This window comes from Phaethon aethereus, assembly GCF_964289735.1.
Source record: "Phaethon aethereus genome assembly, chromosome: 4".
Lineage (NCBI taxonomy): Eukaryota > Metazoa > Chordata > Aves > Phaethontiformes > Phaethontidae > Phaethon > Phaethon aethereus.
The window spans coordinates 35,662,467-35,684,603 of NC_138578.1; the positions used below are offsets into that span (position 1 = coordinate 35,662,467).

General features: G+C 40.4%; 1 protein-coding gene across 1 annotated transcript in view; it reads left to right on the forward strand.

The window, feature by feature from the left end:
• FHIP1A (FHF complex subunit HOOK interacting protein 1A) overlaps nt 1–20,457 on the forward strand; it is a gene marked incomplete at its 5' end in the record, with an annotated part of 38,840 nt that extends 18,383 nt beyond the window's left edge. Inside the window, 7 exons of the mRNA XM_081998807.1 lie at nt 4,630–4,797; nt 8,471–8,550; nt 9,987–10,174; nt 10,683–11,723; nt 15,359–15,537; nt 15,827–15,965; nt 20,044–20,457. Of these exons, the coding sequence (XP_081854933.1) occupies nt 4,630–4,797; nt 8,471–8,550; nt 9,987–10,174; nt 10,683–11,723; nt 15,359–15,537; nt 15,827–15,965; nt 20,044–20,294 (2,046 nt within the window). The 3' untranslated portion in view covers nt 20,295–20,457. The remainder of the gene's footprint in view (nt 1–4,629; nt 4,798–8,470; nt 8,551–9,986; nt 10,175–10,682; nt 11,724–15,358; nt 15,538–15,826; nt 15,966–20,043) is intronic.
• Between the last annotated feature and the right edge of the window lie 1,680 nt (nt 20,458–22,137).

The window sequence follows — 22,137 nt, forward strand, 5'->3', positions numbered from 1 at the left end:
AATTGGTCTAACATAGTAAGGATAATATATTAAACTGAACTCGCAATGACAGTAATTTCTGGCTCTTTGCTATTACTTGGCACAGTGACTTGTAGAAGTTGGATCTCTTTACAGTGTTCTGCCTCACCATCTAATCAGTCATAGAGGAGGCGAGAAAAGATTTCCTGAAAATTATTACATAATTAGAGAAGGGTATTACAAGGCTAAAAGTGGCTTTGTCTTTTCAATAATCTCTAATCAAATATCTATCTGGCTATAAAGACTCTCAGGTAGTCCCTTTTGTAGCAGTTTACATCTTAAAAAAAATCTGTAACAAATGATTGCTGTATAGAAAAACATGTGGATGAGTTTTTTAAATGGTATCTTTAGATAGACACTTTAAATGTATATGTATACTAAAAAAAAATATTCCAGCAACTTGTAATTGTTACAACTGTGGATAATGAAAATAAAAATGGTAGAATACTGATCTGATTAATGGAATGGATATGGATTTTTATTGTTTTTCAATTTCAATCCTGCAATCTTATTTTAGAAGTGGAGAAATCCCTGGTCTTCACCATTAGTAGGAAGGATCTAATGCAAAGGGTGCTGCTGGTGGGCTTTTAATTTTTGCTGTTATGACAATGGTGGATTTTAATATTGCTGAAATACCTTTATCAAAAACATAGCTTGAAATGTACTTACTTAACAAAGGGCTCTGCTAGAAAACTACCGTGTCTTAATTTTATTTGTCTCCTTTTGTTATGATATTCTTCTTGATACTTGAATTATCAGAGTGAAGAATTTTCAAATTAAATATCAGATTTGTGGTTGTGTGTAACACGTGGTTGTGTTTTGGCTTGTTTTTTATCATCCTTTCATCTGAGGACTAGCTAAAAACTTACTTGCTGTAATCAATGTTTAGGATGATATCAAGTTTTTGTAAACTGCCTTAGGATTTGACCGTAGTGGACACACTTGACATGGGTAGTAAATGTTTTGTTCTCTGGGAGCATTTGTTCTTTTGTCATTTACCTACGTACTGATTTGAATTTATTAGAAAGGATTTCCCTACTTTCCCCAAATCTGTCTCACGGGACATTAGTTCAAGAAGAAACAACCAGAAGGTAATCTGAATGAAGCTTAATAGTGTGGCTTTGGTATCTCAGAAAACGGAGATCTTCAGTAATAACTGCACAGATTGAACGACTCTCACTTTCAACACTCAATGCATTATGTATAATGCGATCTGTAGAAAAGGTGTACGGAGTTAAAAGGGTTTTTGCCATGGCTGGGTTTTGCCTAGTGTAACTGATTTCTCCAACGTCCTTTTCTAGTTAATTGCAAAAAAAGTGAGATCTCTAGAGGCTCTTTCAGAGCAGGCTAATGTATCCATTGAGTAAAAGGAAAATTAGCCTCACGGAGCTAAAATTAGCCTTTTGAATGCTTCTCTGGGTACCTCAAATCTTCAGAAGTTACACTTACCATCAGATATGGTAAAAGGGAGAGCAAACCCAGAATGCAAGGTCGCAAAAAAAGATATAATTGTAAAAGCGTAGATACCTGCTTGCCAGGTTAATTGATCTTTTTCCTAAGCTGCATGCATGGCTTTTGTTTCAAATGCCAAAAAGCGATATTTTTGTTTTGATTTGCTCCTGCAAGGAAGCAGAATGATGGTCTCTGTGGTGGGTTGTATGGACAAGTTGCACACAAAAGCGCACATTTACTTGCCTGCTTTGAATGTTGCACAGTAAGCTGTGAAATAGGTCTTAGCTGCATTTATTGTGAAAGTTTAAAGGACTGTTGTGGATAAGGCAGTACGTTTTCATTGAAAAATGAAAAAAGATTTTTACAAATCCATTTAAATCTTGACAAAAGTTAGTCTTATTCCCTCTTTCTCAGAGAACGGTTAAGCAGATTCAGCAACTTCTTTCCCAAGGACAATTAAAAATTAAGTGTAATGTGGCACCCTGCACAAAAAACCTCGATTCAAACGATTAAGATTTAACAAGGTTGTAAGTAACTCTTTTGTGAACTGTTTGGACTTCATTAATCATTGGTTGGTTCTTCCAGCTCTGTGTAGTAGTATCAGTGAAGTGTTGGCTACGATAAACGTGATTTCTTTTTTTGTCTAGTCCCCAAGCTGTGAGGAGCACTAAACATGCTCTCAGAATTAAACATTTCTTTCCTAAAGTAGTCTCTAACTAGCTTTCTTCTGCTCTTTGTTTCATTCATGATACGCACTCTGAATAGCATATGGGTTTCTTTCACTGGTACAAATGTAGGATGAGTCGTCCAAAGAGCATTGGTTCCAGAAAAGGTCACAAAATTTTATTGTGAATCTCCTGGCTTTTCTTGCTTTCATTTAAGCTTTGGTATTTTATACATATACATAGGCCCAATCCTCAGCTGTCAGCAAACATCTGTGAAACCTGCAGGCCAAGAACGTGCTTCCTTTTCCCCATAAGGGATGAAGGAGAAGTGACACAGAGACATAATGATGTATTACTTCTGTCTGGCCTTTCCTTGGCAGAGAGTTTAAACTCTTCGATGAACTGTATGCTATCATAATGATGTCACATGATGGATTTCTTGGTCTTTGCTTTTTACAGCTTGCTGCTACTAAAAACAAAACAAAAAAATCCCAAAAAGACAGTTCTCAGGGCAACAGTCAACAGCTTTCAACAGAAAACCATTCCTTTTTACCCCACAAGTCCCCATACCTTTTGGCTATTTCAAGGAAAAGAATCTCAGCTCCAACCACAAACAATTTCCTTTGTTTCACAACCCTGGCTCATCTCCTGAGCAGGTTTTTTGGTGCTTGAAATGTGGCAGTAGTGCTATGGCCCAGTGTGTGTATGTGCATAAGCATGTTTGTTTTATCATATCTACAGTAATACAAAATCTGAGTTAGGGCTGTAGCCACAGTGCTAATTCTGGCGATTTGTAACTTTGGGGTGCTTATCTGAGTAACTTTTTTTTTCCCCCTCACTTGATGCTTGTCGGGGAAGGAGGAGGAGGAATGAATTCATAAACTGTATTCTGAGTTGGAGTGTATGTTAATAGATACTCTCTAGTGAAAGAGCTATATTCTCATTTCCAGTTTTGGAAGCACTGAACATACAAATACAAATCTAAAAAATATGTCTAGCTGTTGCTTACATAGCCTTATAAAGTTCACAGATCCTGTGAAAGTGTGCCTCATTCCTTTCCTTTCACTGTTAGATTTTAATGCTTGATTTTGACTAACCTTACTGCAATAAACCGAGAAGGTGAACTCATTTTCCCATCCCGGTGAAAAATTCAACTGTTGCTACTGCACTGGTGCCTTGTTTCTAATGCCAAAATGACCTAGTGGCCCACTGCATGAAGGACAGTGTAGCTGAGTATTAGAATAAAGCCTTGGAATGAGAGTGAATCAATGACCTTAGCTTCAGAGCTTCTCTCTGCTCTCCATATTGGTGCCCCCTCTCCGTAAGGTCTGCAGGCTGCATGCAGCATTCCTATGTTCTGTGTAACCAGCCAGAAGCAGCTTGTGATCTTAAATGCTTTAAAGAGAACGTCTGCAGCATGACATTACAGTGTACGTGGGTAACACGCCGCATAATGGAACAGGGATTTTAATATTTACAGCATGTTACGTAAATGCTGCCCTTCTGAGTATTTTCTAAATCCTCTTAGCTCTTAAGTGACAGCTTTGATTTTTTTTTTTTTTTTTTTTAATAAAATCAGTCTTTTCATTTATCCGGCCAAGTTTGGTAAACAAAAGATGCTTAATACTTCCTTTCATATAGGCAGATTCTTGTATTTAAGGGTTTATCTGTGTGCACTTAAGCTTATTAGGTTCCTAGGTAACTATTTTTAAAAAGCTGACTTTGCAACAGCAGTGCGTGGTGCAGAGGTGGCCTTTGGAATTTTCTGTGCTTTGCCAGTGAATACTGTGAATAGATAAGCTCCAAAGGATTGCCATAAGCAGAGCAGTGTGGGTTATGGTATGCAAATGTTGCATGGATATGTGAATTGTATTTTGATATACAAATAGTTAGCAGCAAAGATTTTGGGTTTTGGCTTCTGTGTGTATGTGTGTATATATACTGCTTTTGAAAATTGAGTGAGTTGAGGAATTATGCTATGGGAAAACAAAAAGAAGGAAAATTGTAGCAAAATTCTGGATAGCTATGTTTTGGGTTTTTTTTCTTTAAAGCTCTAGAATCAAACCTAGTTTGTACTGTGCTTGATTGTGCTCTGCCATTGATTTTTAATAAAGTGGTAGATGCAGGTATTCACAACATCTGAAAATGCTTCTGAAGAATGACAGAAGTGTGATGCAAAAGAGCTGACATGGGCAGAAAGGTGGTGGGGAGCTTCTGTCAGGGGTTGGCTCATTGTATTTCAGTATGTGTGAGATTTGGGGTGTCAGTTTGGGGGAGGGTTTTTTCCTGGGGAAGGAAGACTGGTAAATGGGTTCAAAATGCTCGTGAGTCATTCAGAAACATGCTCTTTACAAATTTAAAAGCAAAGACCTGAATCTTTCTGTGGCAGTGTTGTGTATGGAGAGCTTAGTGTTTGCCAGGCATACAGTTGCAGAAGATGGATGGATATTTTCTGTGTGTGGTATGTTTGCATTTACATTATTTTTGTTTATAGGTGACTGTGGAAGAAGTGATGACTACTACTGCATACCTGGATCTCTTTTTGCGTAGTGTTTCAGAGCCAGCCCTCCTCAAGATTTTCCTCCGTTTTATTTTGCTGCACCGACATGAGAATGTGCATATCCTAGATACACTTACTAGCCGAATCAACACACCATTCCGGGTAAGATAAGCAGGAAGAAAGTTCAGGTACTCAGCATGGTTACAGGCCAAATAGTTAAATGGGAGATTCCATATATTCAGTGGGTATCTGTTTAACTACGAATTTTCTCCCCCCACCCAAATGTGTGATTTCTCCACCCTCTTAATTTTATTCTTTTTTTTTTTTTTTTTTTTTGAGGGAGGGTGTGTGTGATGACATTTAGCCACAACTTTACTAAGTTGATAAATGTGTGAGGTAGTTTCACACATACAGGAAATGGGATAAAGGCAGATGAGGACTTCTGGAAGGCTTCTGTTAGAAAAGTAAAGGTAAATTTGGAAGCATTTTTATTCTGGATACTGCTGAATTAGTGCTGCAATAGATAACTCACCCTGGGACTTATAAATATACTCGTGGTGAGGAGCATTTTTGATCTTTGGAGTTTTGCCAAGCAACAAGCATTTTCAAATAGTCCTTGTGGGAGATGATGGAAGCCCTGTAAGGATGTCTCCACATTGATACAAGTTGTGAATTGCGGTATTGCCAATATATTTCTCAGGAATTAAGTCTGTATTGTTGCAGCACGTTTGTTTAACTGTGATGTTGCCTGCTTTCTTCTTTGGTTAAAAGAAGGTGCTTTCTTGCTCAAGCGATCAGGTTGCTGCTTCCTCTTCTTTACCTTCACTCCCCTTCTCGCTGTGCCTAGACACAATACACCACAGTGGCTGGAGAGCTAGCTGACAGAGATAGTTACCTTTGCTAACAGCTGGATCTTCTGGCAGAGAAAACAACTACTTGTTGCACCGGACTACGCCTCTGAGCCTTGCTTGGCTGGCAGTCTTGGCTGAATCTTGTGTGATACACAGCTTCATGGATGAAATAAAGAATATTGTTCTAGTGCAGGTACAAGAGAAGCCAGAACACCAGCATATACATTAAATCTGTATATTAGGGACAGTAGCTTCATCTGAAATTTGTTTTGAAATGTGAGTGCATGCAAATATGGATATATGCTGCAGTTACTGCATCTCTAAGATGGATTAACTCTGAAAACTGAAACAGCTTCTGTCGACAAAAATGCAAATGCTGTTGTCTCTGCTAATCATTAATTACTGTTCCATAGGCAAACAAGATGGGCATTGTAAAGAATTCTGCAGCCCTGAGCAACTCAGGATCTCAGCCAAAATGGTTCTGTGATGCTAAATGAGTTTTCTGCAGAATAGCTTGCCCAAGTGCAAAAGCCAGAACTGCAGCCTTCTGTGTCTCTGTAGCACAAAAGCTGCATATGTTATTATTGATGAAATTACTTATTAATAACTCAGAGTTAAACTTATGTACAGACAGGTGGCCAGAAGGACCTGTAAAAATACTATCCTCTTTGTCTCCTGAGCATATATTAAATCTTTGCTGTTTACAAAATACAAAAATAGCCTATCTTTACTTATTCATATGATTTCTAATTTGCAATATGGTTGCAAAGACAAATGAGAAACGTTTCACTGTAAACTGAAATTTCCTAAATACAGGAAAATTTAGGGCAGTAGCAGGGGTTCTTTGAACTTTCAGGATATGAAGAAAAGTTAGACTTGGCTCTCAGTAAATTTCACAGAGGAAATTAGAAATTCCCTCTGTGCTAAAACACACCTTTCATGCAAGGATCTGGCTTCTTCCAAAAGCTTGTTGTGAAGCTCTTCAACTCCTACTCTTAAGAACTCCAGTTCTGGTTATTTCTTCTTCTCTTGCCCTTTTACTTTCTCCATCTATTTCTGTAGACGTGAGATCTTGGACTAACTAGTACCTTCCTGTTGGCTCCCAGTACAAGCAGTGGACAGTGGTGGCAGGGCACCAAGTCTGAGCTCTGCTTTGCTTCACTGCAAGCCAGCTCATGAGCATTCCCTGGTTCTGTTCTCTCTACTTTTTCCCTTTCTCTGGATATTAGTTCAATGACCAAACTAGGGAAGGCAATCAAAGAAACTTTTGCTTTTCAGAGGCTATCAAGTGAGGTTCACTTAAACTTTGCTGTTTAACTGTTCCACAGATATAGCTACCAAGTAAGGGAAAATACATGTATGAATATGTATTTTTCAAGAAATACATGCATTCATCTGGTCTTGGTCACTATGGGCAGTCAATCATATTGTAGGGGAGTGGAGTCACTCGTCTGAAAGAACTGGAAATGGTGAAACAAAGACTTTTTAACGTTAAGACTTGAGAGAGCACGGGCTGGAGAGAGGAACATAGCAATGTGCTGCTGCAGAGTTAGAACAGAGCATTTTAAAAGCTGGGAGTAAGGGAAGTGACTGCAGAGAAGAGGAGGAAATTCTGCAGTCTGGAGGAGAAGCCACGCCCAGGAAGGTTGCTGGATTTAGTACTGCATGAATTGCAAAGGATGTTCAGTGACTGAAAAAATGAGGTAGAGAAATAATCTGAAGCTTTTTCCGTATTTTGTCCTAATCTCTTTCTTTCGTTAGCTACTGAAAAGTGCATTTAATTTCATATATTAATTATTTGGGTTTACATAATTAATATAGGGTGAGGCAAGATTTAAGCACCAACTTGAAACTCTAGCAAAGGGTCAACTTAGCTAAATAATTCTCACAGGAGTCAGCTTGGTCCTGGAGTCTAAGCCAGCTGTGAGATACTGTTTCGAGGAGAGAGCGGTGCAGGAGAATGTGACCACGGAAATATGCATTAAGAGGCAGGGAGATGGTGGTGCTGTGGTCCATGAAAACCAGTGAAAGCTTACAGCTCATGCTTCTACTACGTTGGACATAACTGTGCGGTCTAGCAAGCGTCTGGCAGGTAGAAATGTAATTACGACAGCTTTGGAAGTGTTGTATGCCTAATTAGTGACCAGAAAAGCCTGTAGAAGTCCATGTTTCAAGTCTGTTCTGAAGCCAGTGTGAAAGTTGGATGCTTCTCACAGAATGGGTATGATTTTTGTCTCTGCTGAGTGTGACTACTGAAATACCTAGTTAGGAGTATATTTGATCAGACCTTTGCCAAAAAGGCAAGCATGCAATTCCAACAGGGAATCCTATTTTTCTTTCCTTTCTGCTGGTCTCGCAGAAAGGATCTTCATGCCTTGCTATGGTTCCCAGCTGTTCAAGTGACCTGTAGTGGAGGGACTGTGAACAGTCCATATGGAGTAGATTCTGATCGAAATGACTTGTTTAGTCCTGGTCTCTGTCAGTGCATTAAGCTATATGTATGAAGCATTCAGCTTCTTAATGTGTTGAACACTAATCATTCCTTATACTTAACGCAGCAGAAACCTGAGGTGGTTTATAACTTTTCTTTCAGAAAAGACCTTTAGTTGGTTCAAATTCTATCTCAGAGGTAAAAACTAACACACTATCTTCGAAGTTACAAGGTTCACTTTACAAGGTGAAATTAAATTAATAAATTTGAATAATATTAAAGACTGGTAAACTACTGCCTTTTTTAATAGCTTATTTGAAGGAAAATCCTGGATTGTATTTTGTTAAAATGTAGCATGTTATGTGTATAGTTCTAGACAACTTCAAAAAAAAAAAAACCCAAGCCCCATAGGGGTGCTGACAAAATGAAATGGCATACTAACAGTGTCTTATAAAGCATGATGTTGTGACAGAGCCATTTTGTAACGTAGTATGCAGGGAAGACTGGAAAGATACAGTTTCCAGATTAAAAACTGACATTTATCATTTTTCAGCTCTGTGTGGTCTCCTTGGCATTGTTCAGAACACTCATTGGTTTGCATTGTGAAGATGTGATGTTACAGCTAGTTTTAAGGTAAAGCCCCAACTCCTTTTTCCACTCTTCCTCTTAATTCTGGGACACATAGTCTCTGCCTCTGGTTGCAGAGCTGGATGAGAGTTCTCCAAGAAATCCAAGCAACTACAGAGATAAGAATATTTATGATTCTGACAAAAGTCTACTAGACCTGAAGAAGTGTGATTTACATCCTGTGATCTTCAGGAGCAAGAGATTTTTCTTGTGATTTATTTCTATAAAAGTGAGAGAAGAGAAGCTAAGAATGTATTTATCACCTCCAAACTGCTTATTCCCTGCTTCTAAATGTATATTTCTTCTGTCCTGCATGTTTTCTCTAGTGTATTATACACTGTGATGCAGAGCTATATACTAATTTGCAGCTTCCACCTTCTTTCTTGTTGTTTTCCACCTCTTTGAATTCCTCTCTCACCGAGAATACTGCAGGTTTGGGTCCTGAACGGTTGTAGGTAGATTGTTGTGTAATGTACTGTGCTGGTTTTGGCACAGTTAAACCACGACATGTACTAAATGCATTGATTATTTTTGCTTTTAACTGATGATTCTATGTGTTGCTTCAGAATACTCACTTGTAATTTTGCTGTGTGTATTAGAGAGAATTGATTATTCATTTGGAAATATCGGTGTAACTAAATTAGGCTTTTAGCAACGTAGATCATGTAAACATTTCAGATACTGTCTGTCCCTCCACCACAGGCATTAAGGTGAAATTCCCTATAGATCTGGGTGCTGTGCCTGGGGATGCTGTTAGGACATATGTTGCCACTCTAACAGCAGCAGAGTGCTGCATTTAATCTTTTTGTTTATTTAGGGAATCCTTTAGAATTTGTTTTCATTTTCAATGGTAAAACATCAGTCCAGTTAACACTGAGGCTCTTAATAAAAAGTGCTCTAAAGACTACTGTGCTTCCTCTATTCCTTGTGCTCCCCATACCTTATTTCCTCCTCTGCCTGAGAACTCAGTCTTGATCAAGTGCAGTACAACACCTTGATGACCCTCTCCTCCTTTTTGCTGGCTGCTGGCCTGGTACGCGTAAACTGGCTGTCTCTGGATTTTCCAGGAAAACAAATAAATTCAGGATTCTGAGACAGAACTCATAGTGGGACCAAACCACCCTGCTGGCCTTTGACATCTGCCCATCCCTTCTTACAGCAAGTTTGCTCTGACCTGCAAAGATTGTTCACTTCCCTGTTCTGATGCAACTGATCTCCTATCTCTACTAATCTTGACAGCTCCTCATCAAACTGTAGCTTCACAATATAAAGAGTCAGGGTTTCATGCTCTTGAGAGTTTTAGAGTATGGATCACTGTCAAGATTATTATTACGGTTTCTTTTAATTTGGAGAGGGCAGGAAGGTGGGAAGGGAATTTTTTATGTTGTTACTTTCTCTAACATGAAAGGACGATGAAGTAATGCTAGACACTGCTGTTTCAGGTATCTGATCCCATGTAACCACATGATGTTGAGCCAGCGGTGGGCTGTGAAAGAGAGAGACTGTTATTCTGTATCTGCTGCAAAACTGCTTGCCCTGACACCAGTCTGCTGCTCCACTGGGATCACCTTGACACTTGAAAGCCAAGGAAAAGATTATATTCAGTGGAGAAAAGCAGCACAAACTAAAGGTAATTGGTGCTCAGGGGAAGACCAGATCATGAACTACGTTTGATTTGGTAGCAGCTCATGGGAGGAGGTTGGGAAGGATGGGAGGGGGAAGAAATGTGGTAGGCAACAATAAACTGGGCAAGCCTGGACTGGAAGGCTTATTTAATTCCTTCCATGTGTCCAGGTCTATTGAAACCTTATTATAACAGCTATCCAACTTGAATATGCCTTCATGAAAGTAATGAACAGATACCTGACTGCAACTCGTGCTGCTTCAGAGTGGTCGCTGTCATTTTAAGGTTTGAATGCAGGCTGGTCTCTTGGAAATCTTGAGCTCTGTCTTGGCAGTTGGAACAAGTCATGTATATTTATGAGCAAATCTCTTAATCTTTATGCTTTGATTTTCCTGCCTTATTGGATAGCTGGGACTAAAGCCTCTACCTGCCATGTCTTAGTGGCTACCTTGCTAGAGAACTTTTTTGGGTTGTTTTATTATGTCATGGTATGAGTAATCTTCTTTACTTTCAGATTCTGGTAGGCGCCCTTCTGAATCTACTTGCATTGTGGAATATGGAAGAGCTGTGGACATCAGCTACTTGCAGTACTTGGGGGAAGCTCAAGAAGCCATACTCCAGTGTCTGAAAGATTGTAAGGTTTGGTCTGCCTTGTATGATGGAGTAAACCCTGATCCAGACACCTTTATCCAAACGCTTGCTGAGGAGAACAGTACAGATGTGGAACACCCCATGTTTCGGCTCCGGCAAAGGACACCTACCATGTGTAGCTCTTCTCAAGTAACTCCATTCAGTGAGAAGATGCAGCTGGACCTAGAATGGGATGATAGCTATGACACAGGGATTTCTCCTGGTTCTGATGTGAGCTCATCGCAACCGTATGATGATCTGGGAAGCACAGATATGCAGCCACCTGCAGAGCCACCAAAACACATTCAAGAAATGAAAAAAACTGCCATCATGCTCATCAAAGGATCTTACATAGAGGAATCAGACTTTCAGGATGATGTTATGGTTTACAGGTTATGTGCCCAGAAGGATACAGAAGATGAGGACAACTCCAAGGAGAAAATTTCACATGTAGCCAGAGAACGTGAGGTCCAAAGCCAGACTGTAGTCAATGGGCCTCTTGCAAAGAACCAGCTGGAAATGGACTTGGATGAGCACAGTAAGAGAAATTCAAGCTTGATTCAAGGTGTAATGAAAGAACAAATAAACCAGAAAATGCTTGAGATTGATCCACAGCCAGACTTAGAGTTGACGCTTTCTCCTCAGGAGGCAGATCGTAACTTAAGTGTAAGACTGCTGAGCACAGATGGTGAGGATTTAATTGCACAGTATGACAAAATTATTAAGGAACTGGATCCAAACAGTGCAAGCTTGGAGGAGCAGAAGTTGGATACTCCTGACCCTGTCTCTCCTGCAGAAGAAGAGGAGGACTTTGAGAATTTCTCAGCAGACACCCCTTCTGCAGAGAGCATGACATCTCCCTTTGGACCAAAGGAGGATGCCTCTCCCAAGCAAGCTGCAAGGAGCCAGAGTGCTCCGTTTACAGGTGGAATGTCCTGTTAATTACATACATAACAAATACAGGAAGATGTGGTGATTAAAGGTGGACAAATGAGATCATGCTGCATGGCACACAGCACAAGCATAGAGCAAAGAACAGTCCTGGCACGAAATAGGGTATATTCCAGATAGCCAAGACCTGTCCAAGGGGAGTGAGAGATCCAATGTGAAAGTAGAGCAGAGCAGTCAGTGTGGTGACAGCAAATGCTGGTTGCTCAGAGGATTTTTGGCTGCTTTTTTTTGGTAATTGTTTAAAATCTTGAGCAGGGATTATGTTGTTTGTATGCGAGAGCTCCATCATTCTAGAGAAAGCTTTTGCAGTTGGAAGGGGATTGGAGTAACTATTCTAACATACGGAACCCAGGTGAATAATTCGGTTTTTTTCTGGTGGCTTTCACCTCTGATGCTATGGATGAGGGATCACGTTGCCATCTTTTCCCTCTCTGCTATTTCACATTTTAGCACGAGGTGGCAGCACTGGTGCCAGGTCTGTACGTGCCTGTCTCCATGCTCTGTCCGGGCGTCCCGTTCCTCCGGTGGCAGGTCTGCCCTCGCTGCTGGCACGCTTTTCTGCCTTGTACCAGGCAGCAATTTAAGCTTGGTCTCCGCAGACTGTCCATGCTATTCAGGAATGACAGTGCTACCGGAGGGTAGAGTGGGCTTCTGATCTGTATTTGTACAGCTCCTTGCACTGCGGGCTCCTGATCTTTAATTAGGTCTCCTAAATACCACAGTAATGCAAATGGTTAAAAAAAAAAATCATAATGTATCTAGGTTTCCTTATCCGAAACAAAACCTCTATAAGATGGCTTCTTGTTCATTTGAAAGGAGGGGGAAGACATTCGTGTTGATTGAAATGCAGCCCTTTCTGGTCAGCTGTGGCCAGCATGCCTGGCACTGTTTCTTAATTGAAAAATTCAGCCTATTTTTCAATCAATTTGCTATTTTTGCTGTGGTGGCAATTTCCTTGTGCCAGAAGCTAATCGCATTCAAACCTTCCTGTTTCCCATTATCTGCTGTCAAATAGCTCAGAAATGTTCTCCCTGTCTCTCATTCTTCATCTAGTCCCCCCACATTTGTTCCTTTCCAGAAAACCCACACCAAAACCAACGCCCTGCCTCCAAAAAAACCCCAACCAAACAAAAAAACCCCACAAAAACCCCACAACCAAGCAAAACAAAGGAGAAAAAAAAAAAAAGTGGGGGGAAAAAACCCCAACACAAAAAGCCTTGCTGGTTTGTTCCCCATCCACAACATGTTTCACTCTTTACCTTGCTTTAATGGATATCTTAGTGATTGCAAGTAATGAGTTGCTCATAACGATACCTCAGAAATGTTGAGATTGCTTTGTCTTTCAAATATAATATATTTACTTTGGAATTCTATATTGTGTTTGCAGATGTGTGTGATAAGGATTTTAGGTTGCTTTCACTGTCCTGGGATGCTGTCATGGGATGGGTCTGCTCTGCAGAATCGAATAACCAGACAGAGGTTCCCACACGCAGTGTCAGCAGTGCAAAGATGCTCTCTTCAGGCCTACGGATCTATGAAGAAAATTTCCTATTGGTGTCTATGTACAATTTAAAAGCATTAAACACTATCATCCCTATTTTCCCCTGAGCAAGAAAGAATGTGGTCAGGAACAGGAATTTATATTCCCTCCCTCTGCAAAATCAGTGCTTAACTTCATGGCCACATAGAGATGCACTGTCAGGAAAGGCATAATTTTTTGACTTCTCATCTGTTTACCCTGTTTCTTACAAGGCTTGCAAGCTCTGCTTAGCTCCTCTAATTTTCATTCCAATAATTTCTTTGGGGGAAAAGTCACTCTACCCTTGAGAAATTTTTTAATAGATCTTGGTAACCTCTCTTGCAGTGGCATGCAGCACTTATAACAAGTACTAGCTTCAGCTTTACCTACTCAGCTTTGAAGTCTGACCTAGAGGAGAGAAACAGTGATTTATCTCAACTCCTCCTGCGATCCCTCTTGCTACAGTAGAGCTCACGCTGCACCGGGATCCTCAGGAGCTCTATGAAAATTTTTCCATGAACGTGAGAGGGGAAGCAGTAGGTTATGTTGAGACAGGAGAAACTGTGTCGCAACAGAAGGTTTTGGGGCTGCTCCGTTGGGTACCCAGGCAGGGGGCATTCCTGCAGGATGTGATAGCAACCTTCATTCTGAATGCTGACATGAAAGGTAGCAGCCATGTAAAGCCTTGTCAACACTGGCCTTCCCACCTTGCCTCTTGTGAGTGGAGCTGTGCTGGCATTAGCCGTGATAGATGAATCTCAGCGGAGTGCTTGCTTTGTACTTATGGTCACTATAAAACATGATAGACTTCAGCCTTTAGTGATGCTCTGTTAGGTGAAGTAGCAATGGAGACATTTCTATCTGATCCTTACTGTTGCGCTGGCCCAGAATAGCTTTAGCCTCTGCCATAGTTTACAGCAGGCGTATTAAACTGGGCTAACCTATGCCCAGGTAGCTCAGATGGCAGCCATTTGCTAGCTGAGGGGAGCTGGAATGGGCTTGGATTATGGCCTCTTGCTTGACCCTAGGAATGCCCGTGGCGTGCGTCTTCTGCTGGGGACTAGGGTGGGACGTTCCAAGTTAGCAATGCTCTAACTGCGTCACCTGGGGATTCTCCTGGGTGGTTTCCCTAGCTTTCACACAGCCAGCAGAGCGCGGTGGGTGTGGGGTGAGGGATGTTTCTAAGACTTCACTTGCCATTAGGTCACTCTTACAGACTGCCTCAAGGATCTCACCAGCCGTACCGTCGAATGATATGTGTTATTTGATTAAAGCCATGCTCAGCCTTGCAAAGGTTTCTTAAGCTTGAACACTAAGGGTTTATGTACTTTCATGGTAAATGCTTCTGTATTTCAGTGGTTATCCTGCAGCATGAATACACAAACTAAAGCTATTATTTATTGGTGACATTTATATGATAAAGCCTACGTCCTCCAATAATTTTGCTTATAAATCTTTTTTAATGTCTTCCCTGCTTTGTGTGACTGTTTGCAGTACTGAAAATGCCTCTTCCTGTGATGTGAACTATCTTGAACTATCAGGTGAACTATCGTGAACTATCAGGTCTTGATTTTTATGTTTTAAAGTAGCATTTTCATATTTTCTTTAGAACACCACCATTTTTTGAGAAGACAAGAAATCTAGCTATAATTTACTTTGCCCAGTCCTTACGCAGAGATTAGGCACAACAACTGTAAAAAGGGCAGATTCTGTTTGCATTGAAACTAGTGGTACCGCCCTGATTAACTTCAAAGGGAACAGAACAGTAGACCATACTATACTAGGTTAAATCCTTATTGGCACATGTAAAGTAGAATACTTACACATGTTAAATATGCCATTAATGTAAACTCATTGGCTAGCTAGCGAGAATGCTTCTACTCACGAAAGCTTTTAGTACCTCTTGTTAAGTCTCTTGTGTCTGTTCAGATACAGTTTGGTTTTTTTCCCTGCTGGCTTTAATTAGTGTGTGGAAGGTCTGATTTTATTGGTTGTGATGATCAAAATTCCTTTTAAATGCCTGTTTCTTAGATCTCGGGGTTTTTCTTCTGTGAAAACAAAAGCATTGGTTCCTCATTCTATTCTTGCAGGACCGTTCATCAGCGTAGTGTTGTCGAAGCTGGAGAACATGCTGGAGAATTCCTTGCACGTAAATTTGCTGCTTATTGGGATTATTACTCAGCTGGCAAGTTATCCACAGCCTCTTCTTCGCTCCTTTCTGCTCAACACCAACATGGTGTTTCAGCCTAGTGTGCGGTCGCTTTATCAGGTATTTGACTACAAGCATTAGCCATGCCTACTGGAACAGTATTTTTGGTGTCTTGTTAAACCTTACGTTAGCTCTTTTCAGTTCCACCTGTTGCTTTCCCACCTGTCTGAGAGCCTCTCATCTAATTTCGATGTTTTAATTACATTTGTGCAAAGAACTGGAAATTCTATGTGACCGTAACTTTTGTTGTAGCTCTATTTTAATGCAGCTAGAGAAAGCCTGAGTATTCAGTCTGTGGCTGTGCTGGGACCAAGGGAGGAAGAAGTAATTGTTACTGTTGTTTTGGCAGGTGCTGGCATCTGTGAAAAATAAAATTGAACATTTTGCTTCTGTTGAAAAAGACTTCCCAGGTCTTCTCCTGGAGGCCCAACAGTACTTGCTTTTTCGTGTGGACGTGTCTGATGCCACGGAAGAATTGCTAACCAAAGGTAAATGTTAACCACAGTTGGAGGAGTGCTGGGTGGAATGACTCACCAGTTACCCCTCTCGCTTTCTACAGCATCATTAAAAGTAGGTGTGATCCGTTGTGAATATTATTAACCAGATGTACCCTTCTGACTTCAAACTGATGATGTTTTGTAGGCCACAGTATATGGATCTGTTTGGGGGTTTTTTGTTCTTTAGAAGCTTTTATTTGCTACAGAAAATGTCTGTTTAAAGGAGGAAAAAAATCAGCTCTTGGCTCACTGTCAGTTTGGCTGTAAACAAACTTGCTTTCAAGGTATGAGGTGAGATGGCATATGTGCATGGTTTCATTTTATTTTTAGCCTGACCTTCAGCTAGTCATTGGTTCTTTTTTGATAAATGTTAGGGAGGATAGAAGTCCAGAATGAATTGGTTTCTGCAACAATCGAATAAGGCTTCATATCATGGTTTGGGCTACTACTGAAGGAGATAGATATTAGCCAGAAAACTTTGAATGTGCCTTCTTGAATTAAAAACAAAACAAAAAACTGAACAAATAAAAAAAGGGGGGGGGGAGGGTGTGAAAAAGCCAGGGCAGTTAGAGAGCAGTGGGGAGTTAAATGTGTATCACCCCAACAAGCCACCTTTCCAGGGGACTTCTGTAACGTCTGCTGCTTCTCAAGCACAGCGCACACTACACCCTTCTTGACAGTTACCGGTATTTTACACTGCCATGGGGGAAGCTAGCGAAAATAAGCAAAATGAAGAATCTTACGTTCTGAGAACTTTCCAGATGCAGCAAGGCAACTGGTAGAGTTGAGGCCCTGCCCTGGGGACGTGCTTGTTCTCCACTTGCTGCTGAGCAGGCAGTGTTGGGTGCAGGTTTCCCCCTAAAAGCCAGCTTCCCGTGTGAAGGGAGTGTGTAAAATTTGGTGAGAGCAGTGACCGCAGTGATTAAGAGCTGACTCAGCAACAGGGTTCAAGAGAGGCTGGGTTTACAGGTGCGTACTTACTCATCATTGCGAGTCGTTAATGATCAGTCACTCTGCCCATGCCTCTGTGAAGATGTTGATACATTTCTTGGATTTCCAGAGGTGTGGAAAGTGGGACTTTTTATATGCCATTTTAATTGTGGTTTTGTTTTTTGATGCTCTGAATAATAGTTTACCTAGTTTCTGGTCGGCATGGTGTGTGTTTCTAAGGTTTGCAGTACATCTAGTCTGTAAAATGATGATCTTGCTAAGGCTGCTTCTCGAAGAATTAGTCTGTGGAAGGTGCCTGCTGGAAAGGATCTGTGTATTGCAAACGTCTGTAGTATTTTAGGCTCTATGTTCCGGTGCCATAGATTAGAAAGCCTTACAATTAGATGGTATTGTAGCTAGCATGTGGGAGATGAGATTAGGAGACAACATTTAGTGTCCTTTTTTGCAGGTGCTGGCAATAAGAACTTTTACATAATGCATTCCCAATGGCATTTATTTATACTTCCTATTTTATGCCAGTTTTCTTCGGTGGGCTTCAGAATTTGCCAGATTTACTCATGCTGGTCATTATTTAGGAACTTGAAACAAGGCTGCTGAGTCACCCTGTTGGTACATTTTCTTCTGTGTTGTGGCAACTCCTGTAAAGAAGGCATCTCTTGACAAGTAGATGGAGAGTAAATAAATGTCTGGATAACTGCATACTTGGTTCCCAACAAGACTGGTGATGCAAGTAATCAAACTGTAATCCCAGGGGCAAGTTGTCTCAGTAGTCCATCAACCTACGGTAGTTCATTATATTGATTAAGCAGCACAAGGTAGGAACTGCTACAATAATGGTAAATGAAAAAAAAAAAAGTAATGAGGAACTCCCACAGGATCCTCGGAGTGTCGTGCAAATTAGCTGTTCTCTGAGGTTTTTTCCCCAAACAGAAGCGGTGAATAACCCCAAAGTTTTCTTTGCAGGTCTGAGCATAACTGGCCTCCTACAGAACTTACATCTGAAAAACAGAAGCCAGACTTAGTGGGGAACACAAACGTAAACCCAAAATATTCCAGAGCATTTCCTTTTTCGTGACAGTGGTGGTCTCTGAAGGTGTTCAATCAGAAGTGAACAATTTTGTTATTTTCTGCTTGCAGTAGTATGTGGTTTCCGTCCACAGTAGCTCGGGTTCTGGTTAGGTATGTAGAGCTGTCATGATGTAGATCCCACATGAAATGCTGCCCTTCTTTCAGTGCATTAGTAACAGTATCTCCAAAGTACTAATTTTCTCAATTTCTCAATTGTATGATTCAGTTTGCATCCTGGCCCTAGAAAGAAGTGGACAATCCTGGTCAAAGAAAAAAAAAAAAGAAATCTCTGGTCCCTAGACCTGCTTTCTGTGTTTTTTTTCTTTCTTTTTTTTTTTTTCCCCCCAATAAGCAGTTAAATCTAAATCAAAATGTTTTTAGGGAAATGTATCAATTTTTATCATTTTTGAAGGGGAGTTTAAAAAAAAAAAAAAAAGAAAAGCTTTGCCAGTGTAGTGTACTAGCATTCTGGTTATATTGGCTAAACTACATAAAAAACTTAAAATATTAATTATGAAGCATTTTGCCATTAGAAAATCTAAAAAAAAAAAAAAATCTTCAAGGGAAGCTCAAAACTTTATCTTTTCGTTGTAATTCATAATTTAAGTTGTTTTTCTTCCCGCAGTCAGAATTTTCCACAGAACTGAAATTCCTGTACTCTAGTAGATAAAAATTTGTAGAATAACAATATGAATGATTGATAAGTCTGGAGTTGGAAAGGTTTTTTTGAAACTCAAGAAAAGTACAACTCTGTTAGATGATTAAGATGAAAATTTCTTTTGACTATTTGGAAGCACGCAGTAATTCCACAGTGCCTTAGGAGAACTACAAGGAAGGAACAAAAGTGCAGAGCTGTTGAACAGAGGGATTGCTCTGCCGCGTTGGGTCAGGCATTCATCTACCACTCCGGTCCTCGCGTTAGCTGCTTGTAGAGGTTTCAGAAAAAGGCTGATGTAACTGAGATCGAGCTGTTTTAACATAAACTGAATGCGCTTTAAGGGAAACCTCTTTGTAATGCAGCAATGTAGCGCTTGGCTTATCTGCAGCATGTGAGTTAATGTGACAGTCCTTTTTTTTTTTTTTTTTTTTTAAATGATTTAGTTATACACCTCATGAGAACATCCGCTTGTAAGTTGGGTAGGATTTTATCTGTCTCCGCTTCTGGCCTCAACAACATTTTGTGGCAGTGAGTTCTACAGGTTAATTTTTCTTTGTAAAGTATTTATTTCCACCAGTGTTACATTTTGTCACCCTTTTAGTTTCACTAAATTAATTATCATTTAATTAAGGTGTAGTTCTGCTTCAGGTTGAAACAAGGAGCAATTGATTGAAATTTAAGTGCTGCTGTCACTGTAATTCCATGCGTTCTGATGCTTGAGCCCTGATCCTCTGAACTCTGGCAGCAGGGATCATATAGCAGAGCACACGGTGGCTTTTGCTTGCTCTTTTATTAATGTTTAGTTGCTTTACAGGGAGTCAAAGAGAAGTGTAGTTAGCGGGGCCTACAGCTGTAGAAAAAGCAAATTTTCCAACGGTTTTTCCCTTAGTTTCTAGCTTGCTTCAAACTCCCATGCGATGCAGTAGCTTGGCCTCAAACCCATTTACTCGACGATTCATGGGGAGAGGATAGAGGAAGAGAGAGAAGCCAAGTCCAAACAATATTTTGATCTGGGGGAGGGCTAGAACACAGCGTCATTTAAATGGAGACAACCATGCTGGGTCTAGATGGGTAGATATTATCTGCTATTGCATAAGGTAAATCCATGTTACTCGTTCCTTGGACTCCTCTTCTGCCCACATATTTCTCTCATGAGAGCTGGAACTGAGTAATATATAACTTGGGGAAAGATAGCTAATAAAAAATGCGATCGAATCAGGCTACGTGGAACTTTAAAATGTTGGGATTACTGGAATATCTCCCTGCACGGTCTCAGTACTGCAAACTACAGCTCTGAGCAGTATCCTTGTAAACTGGGTTTGGACACTACAAATTCTGTGTGCGCTTAATATACGGAGCCTTTTTTGTTTTTTTTTTTCCTCCTGGCTTTAGGTAATGTCCAGCACAGCAGCAACGCAGGGAAAGGACGGAACTTCTCTGAAGCTTACCCAGCCGTACTCCAGCCTTTCCTGGGGCAGAAAGGAAAGAAAGGCCTGGCTCACCCCGGCCTTCCCGTGCACGTGAGGAATGCTGTACTCGCAGCTGCCCTTTTCCCAGAGTTCCTGAAGGAGCTGGCAGCTCTTGCCCAGGAACATTCCATTTTATGTTACAAAATACTGGGGGATTTTGAGGATTATTATTAGTGGGGTTTTTTAAACATGTTTTAAAAAAAGCTTTTGGAGTTTAAACGGATTTTTACTGCAAAGCTGCTTACAAAAGAAGGTTGTACTTCAATATTTCCTGAAAATACTTGATTTGGAGGGGGAAGAAGGAGGTAAAATGTTATTCCACATGACCTTATTTTAGGCCTTATAATTTCCCTCTGTGCTACATAACTTATTTGAGAGACTTCTGATACTGCTCTTACTGCAGCTTCCTACTTCATCTCATCTTTACACAGCCACCCTTCTTCAGTGTTGCTGATTCCTGTTGAATTTCTGCAATAGACACTTTAGGTTGGCTGAGAGAGGCAAACAATTTAGCTTTTCCTGTTCCAGAAACTCTTCTGGATAACTTGTTAGAAGACAGTTTGTTTGGAAAAACATTGCCCCACGGGGACAGTTCAGAATATAAAAACATAAGCAAAATCTGCACAAAACCCTTTTATGTGAAGGGTTGTGCTTCTTCATGTCTCTGTCCTCTTCCCCCCCTTCCTCTCCTTTTTGCTGAAACGGGGTTCTTACTGATCCAGATCTGAAGCCCTCTTTTTTAACTAGCGGCTCAGGTTTTTTGAATTCAAGTGATCTTATGTGTATTAAACCCATGACTAGCCGAAAGCAGGTGCTGGACCCTACACATACCATATTGCCTTATGTTACAGACAGATCTGCAGCTATCAGCTGTTGGTCTTTGAAGTCAAATGAACTGTGTAAGTGGATGTGGATTGCAGACTGCCTGGAATTTTCCTTGCAGTTTCTCAGCATTCTTTGATAACTACTGCATTGCTACCTAAAAGCTCAAGCATGCCTTATTTAGTAAGATTTGCACAAAGTACAAAACAAAATGTTTCTATGCAAGCTATAATTAGTATTTAGTTTGGTTTTATGCTTATTTTAATAAGCTAAAGAAAGGTGTCTTTCAGTAGTATTAAAAGGACAGCAGGCTGTTTCTGTCTTTTTTTTTTTTTTTTCTTCATGAAAAAGTTGGCTTGCTTCTGAAAGGTGTTCTGTTTTATTGTTATTTTTTTTGGTTAAGGGAAAGTTAAATACTGTTTGTTTACTTTTAATTTAGGTGTTGACTTTTCCTAATATTGCACTTTTGGGATGGTGAGGGGAACACCAGACTATTCACCACCTGTAGAAAAGGAAGGAATAACAGGGAAAGCTGTCTGGTGGTGACTAACTGCTTGAGAAAATTCTCTTCTGTGAGTAATGGGCTTCATTAGAAGAACCCAAACATGATGAATTGGTGCATCATCACTGCATTTCGTCTTATCTCAGTAGCATAATTGTGCTTCCAGTGTGCTGCAGTTGGCTACATAACGAGGGGCTTAGTTCAAGAAAGCCTTAAACCCTTTTGTCCAGGAAAGAAACTAACAGTGACCCCAGGAAAACTGAAGAAACAGAAATCAGAAATAACACTTGCATATGTTAGTTCTGCTCACTGTAATTCTGTGCTGTGGGATGCTCCAGTTAATTGCATCCTGATTTTCAAACACACTTTCTCAGAGATTGCATGGGGAAAGAACACTTTAAAAAGAAAGGCACTCCAGAAAAGCCTAATTAATGACAGGCCAAATTCCCGTGGAATTTGCACTGCAATTTAAGCTCCTAAATCCTTTAGATGCTTCTGAAAAGTTGTACCTTTAATCTACAAGCCACGCGGTGCATTCATTGTGTCAGGCTGCTGTAGGCTATTCCAAGGAAAAAGAAACCCTAAAGTATACCTGTGACAGAGTCACCTCCAGAAGTTCTCTGGGTCTGTCTTCACTTGTTTGCTCTACAATCTTCACTTCCCTGGCAGCTGGGGGCCATGTTGCTTCCTAGC